The sequence below is a fragment of the Rhincodon typus genome, chromosome 43 (assembly GCF_021869965.1).
Source record: "Rhincodon typus isolate 14 chromosome 43, sRhiTyp1.1, whole genome shotgun sequence".
NCBI classification, from domain to species: domain Eukaryota; kingdom Metazoa; phylum Chordata; class Chondrichthyes; order Orectolobiformes; family Rhincodontidae; genus Rhincodon; species Rhincodon typus.
The window spans coordinates 3,210,149-3,215,570 of record NC_063374.1 but is presented as its reverse complement, the minus strand read 5'-3'; the positions used below and the strand labels follow the sequence as shown (position 1 = coordinate 3,215,570).

General features: G+C 46.0%; 1 protein-coding gene across 1 annotated transcript in view; it reads left to right on the top strand.

Moving 5' to 3' along the window:
* Positions 1-4,546, top strand: part of LOC109912675 (zinc finger protein 850-like) — a 21,675-nt gene extending 17,129 nt beyond the window's left edge. The window contains exons 4-5 of the mRNA XM_048619610.1: positions 1,199-1,388; positions 2,372-4,546. Of these exons, the coding sequence (XP_048475567.1) occupies positions 1,199-1,388; positions 2,372-3,326 (1,145 nt within the window). The 3' untranslated portion in view covers positions 3,327-4,546. The remainder of the gene's footprint in view (positions 1-1,198; positions 1,389-2,371) is intronic.
* Positions 4,547-5,422: the final 876 nt, after the last annotated feature.

Sequence of the window (5,422 nt, the reverse complement as noted above, 5' to 3'; positions counted from 1 at the left end):
TTTCTGAAGAAGGGTCTAGGCCTGAAACGTCAGCTTTCCTGCTCCTCTGATGCTGCTGGGCCTGCTGTGTTCATCCAGATCTACACCTTGTTATCTCAGATTCTCCAGCATCTGCAGTTCCTACTATCTCTGAAACAATTTTATGAGCGATCCCTACTTTAATCATGTGTGTCCACTTTGCCCTGCTGTTCACCTCAACCACTCACTGTGGGAGCGAGTTCCACGTTCTCACCACTTGCTGAGTAAAAAGGTTTCTTATGTAATCCCCATTGGATTATTGAACTATTTCAACAGCTTAAAGACTTCTATTAGGTCACCCTTCAGTTTTCTCTTTTCTGAAACACCCCCATTCTGCTGTTTTTGAGGCTGAAACACTGTCAATTTTGGTTTTATCTTTGTCAAACTGTGTGATACATTCTCTAGTGAATCTATTTCCATTCTCTATATGAAGGTGTAATGGAGACTGGGACTGTAATCCCAGTTAAATCTAACCCTGATTGTCAGTTATATCCCTGTGGAATGCAACCCCATGTATGGGTCCCACACATTAGGAATGTTGTGAAGTTCTTAGAGAGCTTGGCTAAGATTCAACCACATTGCTGTGGGTCTGGAGTCATTCGTAGGCAACACCGAGTGTGGACAACAGATATGGCTTGGGAACAAAAACGGAAATTGCTGGAAAAACTCAGCATCTGGAGAGAAATGAGAGTTAATGTTTCAGCTCCAATGATCCATCCTCTCAGGAAGCTTTTGCAGCAATTTCTGTTTTTGTTTCTCATTTCCAGCATCCGCAGTTCTTTCGGTTTTTATTAGATATGACTCAATGTCGGTCAGGGTCCTCTGAAGGAGAGTGCTCACGATTCCGCCTGTCACTCGGGAAAGTGGAATTTAATTCCCCGCCGGGGTGGGTACAGCATTTTTATGGACCTCTTGTGGCGCTGTAATGGTGTCCCGACTCTTGGTCCGAGAGGCCTGGGTACAACTCCCATCTGCCCCAGAGGTATAGAGCAACATCTCTGAAGAGCCTCGTGAGAAAAAAAACAGGCAATTCAGGCTCATGTGGAACAAAAACAAAGTTGCTGGAAAAGCTCAGCAGGTCTGGCAGCATTTGTGGAGGAGAAAACAGAGTTAACGTTCCGGGTCCGGTGACCCTTCCTCAGAACTAATTCAGGCTCATGTGGGCTGGCCACAAATATAGCCCCGGCCTTCCGTCTCCGATTAATTGAAGGACCTTCCGTTCCGGCACCGACCTCCAGCCACGCCCACTTCCCTTTGGACCGGAATCGACGTCATGCAGCCTTCCTCCCATCCCCCACCTCCGTAAACCTCGAGCGGGACGGAGGTGGTGCCGGCGAGTGTGGGAGGAGGCTGGTTGTGGCGAGGCTTCGGTAATATACCGGGGAGGTGTCGCCAGGCCCGAGCGATAAGATTCCCGGGGGGGGAGAGAGTAGGTTGCGAGACCAATGTAAACTGGGAGAGGAGGGGGCTTGGGAAGTTTATAAACTCCAGAGGAGGCCTGAGGACGCGCGCGCGCGGATTTAGGGTTGGTGGTGGTGAAAACGACTGACTACTATTTTGGTGGGGGCGGGAATCCAGCCTGGTTACCCGGGCAACCGGCCGCCATCTTGGTGAGGGAAAGGCGTGTCGCACTGTAGGGGGAACCAATGAGGCTCTGATCAGGAAGGAAACCCCGGGTGTGGGCGGGGAAAATTCATCAACATCCGCTGGGGACCCCAAAATCTGAATCAGACTCATTGATTCTCAGTCTGCAGGCAGGAGCTGGAAAAGTGAATCTACAGACAGGATGGAAAACTGGGAGTAGGGGGTAAAAGGGGAGATAGATCTGGATTTCCAAAAAAGCAGATGTGGAACCGGGAATAAGAGAGGAAAATAATGTTCATTAGAATCTGCAATTTGCTTCTGAATTTCTATTCTGCACTGATAGTGATGACTTCTGTAAACTCCTTTTGCAGGATATTTGAAGAGAAGGCTTTGGAGATATTAAATACAAACCAAATTTCCTGCCAAGGTCTAGTTGACTAGTGCAATTTATCAGGACCTGAGTACCATTTGATTCTGAACGTGAAAGGAGAAATGTTTGTTCTGCCTGTGGGAAATGATTTCAAACATCAGTGTGAGTGACAAGAATCCAGTGACACATACACCCACACCCCTGAGTGATTGTGTTCCAGTGAGTAGACTGTGGAAAGAGCATTACACAGTCTCACATTCCAAGTGAGAGCATTCCAGTGAATTTCCTGTGGAAATAATTTTAACCAGTCAAGAAGATTGGGAAAACATCTACACCATTCGCCGTGGGGAGATATTGTGCTTAATTAGTGTGTGGTCAAGGCTTCGATTGATCACCCATCCTGAAGAGATACAAGGACAACATCTCCATGGAGAAACCGTGGAAATGCGAGGACTGTGGTAAAGGATTCAATTACCCATCCCAGCTGGAAATCCACCGACGAGTTCACACTGGAGAAAAGCCATTTACGTGTTCTGTGTGTGGAAAGGGATTTACTCAGACAACCAAACTCGTGTCACATCAGAGAATTCACACTGAGGAGAGACCGTTCACCTGTTCAGAGTGTGGGAAGGGATTTACGCAGACATCCTGCCTCATGTTACACCAGCGGATTCACACTAAGGAGAGGCCCTTCAGCTGCATGTACTGTGCAAAGAGGTTCATGTCTTCATCTGACTTGAATATACACCATCGAGTTCACACTGGGGAGAAACCATTCAACTGTTCTGTGTGTGAGAAGAGATTTCCTCATTCATCTGGCCTTCGATCACACCAGCGAATTCATACTGAGCAGAAACCATTCAGCTGCACCTCCTGTGGAAAAAGGTTCAGGCATTCATCTGCTCTTGTTGAACACCAGCGAGTTCACTCTGGTGAAAAGCCATTCACCTGCCCAGTGTGTGGGCAAGGGTTCACTCAGTCATCCAGTTTGCTGAGACACCAGCGTGTTCACACTGGAGAGAAGCCATTCAGGTGCACTTCCTGTGGGAAAGGTTTCCGGCAGTCATCCACCCTGATTGCACACCAGCGAATTCACACGGGGGAGAAACCATTCACTTGTTCTGCATGTGGAAAGGGATTCACTGTATCATCCGCACTTGAGTCACACCAGCTAATTCACACAGAGGAGAAGCCATTCAACTGCACTTCCTGCAGGAAGAGTTTCAGGTGTTCATCCTCTCTCCTTGCTCACCAGCGAGTTCATACTGGAGAGAGGCCATTCATCTGCTCTGTGTGTGGGAAGGGATTCACTCGGTCCTTCAACCTAGTGACACATAAGCGAGCTCATAGGTGAACCTCAATAACATGTAAACTGCAGCAGTTCAAGGAGGAAACTCACCACCATCTTCTTCGTGGCCACTAATGATGACCCAAACAATGATTTCCTTATCTTATGAAAGAATTGGATTTGCTGTTATTGCTGTTGTTGATCACTTCCAAAATTGACAGTCTGACAATATTAGATTTGTTTCAACTGATGTTAACACATCTATAACTGGCTGTAGTTTGGTAATCTGGATATGTTGCTGATATTTTGGACAACAATTTCCTTTCTTAAAAACACTAACGGTGATCCTGAATTTGAGATCTGTATTTGGTGAGGAGAACAGATGTCTTGTGGAAGGGAAAACACAAAAATTATCAATTTACAAAAAGAAAGCTGACAAAGGAGATCACCAAAAAAGCTTTGTCCAACAAAGCTCCCAAGGCTAACTGTTCCTTTCATTGCCCTGTATTGCACAGATTGACAGCATCACATCTTTAGGTCCAGGATGAAGAATGAAGTGAAATTGGGCTGTGTTGGAGCCCCCACTTGGTTTTGCATTTTCTTCTTCATTCTCTCGGCCTTGGCATTCCCCTCTGATATGAAGGAATTTACCTGTATGCCAGGTCAGACAGTGAGCTCTACAATCAATCCAGACTGAAAACAAAGACAAAAATAAAGCATGTCTTTAATCAGAGAATTCCTTTACCCTACACTGATGACAGTGCACTGATCACTCACACAAACTGATCTACAAAAGCTCATGGATCATCTCGCCCATGTTTGTAGCCTGCTGTCTCTGACTTTAAACATCAACAGATCCACACCTGGACCAGGCTAAATAACATCCTACTTGAAATGTTTAACAACTTCTGTGACCTTGAGTCTGCAGTGAGATAATCTTTTTTTTTGAAGCAGAACTCAATGCACATAGATGGAAAGCAGAGACTACCTTTGGCCGTCTCTTGAATCATACGTAGAATAACCTCATGCTGACTCAGCACTCAGATGTTGGTTTCTGAAGCCTGTGCTCTCAAAACCTTGTTATCTGGAACTTAAAGACAGGTGACTGATAGCAGTTTTGATGTAAGGTCTATATTATATATGTGTATATATGTCTAGGTTTTATGATATATATATATATCTGTGTGTGTGTGAGATCTATTTTAGAGTTTGGATTTTGAACTAGCATCATGTGTGCTTTAATCTGTAAGTGTGAAGGGGTTTAATTTTTTTTAAGATTTGTTCATTTGTGGGATTTGGGTGTCTTTGGCTGTGCCTGCATTTATTTCTCATCTCTAGTTACACATGAGAAGGTGATGATGAGCTGCCTTACATCGAGAATCCCCACAGTGTGGGAAAAGGCCATTTGCCCCAACAAGTCCACACCCACCCTCCGAAGAGCAGCCCATGCAGACCCATAGCCCTACCCTATAACACTGCATTTCCCATGGCAAACGCACCTAACCTGCACATTCCTGAACACTTTGGATAATTTAGCATGGCCAATCCACCTAACTTGCACACCTTTGGACTGTGGGAAGAAACCAGAGCACCAGGCAGAAACCTGCAAACTCCACACAGACAGTTGCCTGAGGCTGGGATCGAACTCTGGTTCCTGGCGCTGTGAGGTCGTAGTACTAACCACTAAGCCACCATGCCTTCTTCAGCCGCTGCAGTCCAATGGCTGTGGGCTGACCCAAAGTGCCATTAGGGAGGGAATTCCAGGATTCTGACCCAGCGACAGTGAAGGAATGGCGATATATTTCCAAGTCAGGATGGTGAGTGGCTTGGAGGGAACTTGAATGTGTTTGTGTTACTATATATCTGCTGCCTTTGTCCTTTTAGATGGACATGGTCATGGGTTTGGAAGGTGCTGTTTGAGGATCTTTGGTCAATTTCTGCAGTGCCCCTTGTAGCAAGTACGCACTACTGCTGGTGAGCATCAAAGCTGAAGGGAGTGGATGTTTGTGGATGAGTAATCAAGTATGCTGCTTTGTCCTGGATGGTGTCAAGCTTCTTGAGTGTTGTTGGAGCTGCAAGTATCCTGACTTGTTTCTTGTAGATGATAGACAGGTTTTGGGGAGTCAGGAGGTAGATACTCACTGCAGTATTCCAAGCCTGTG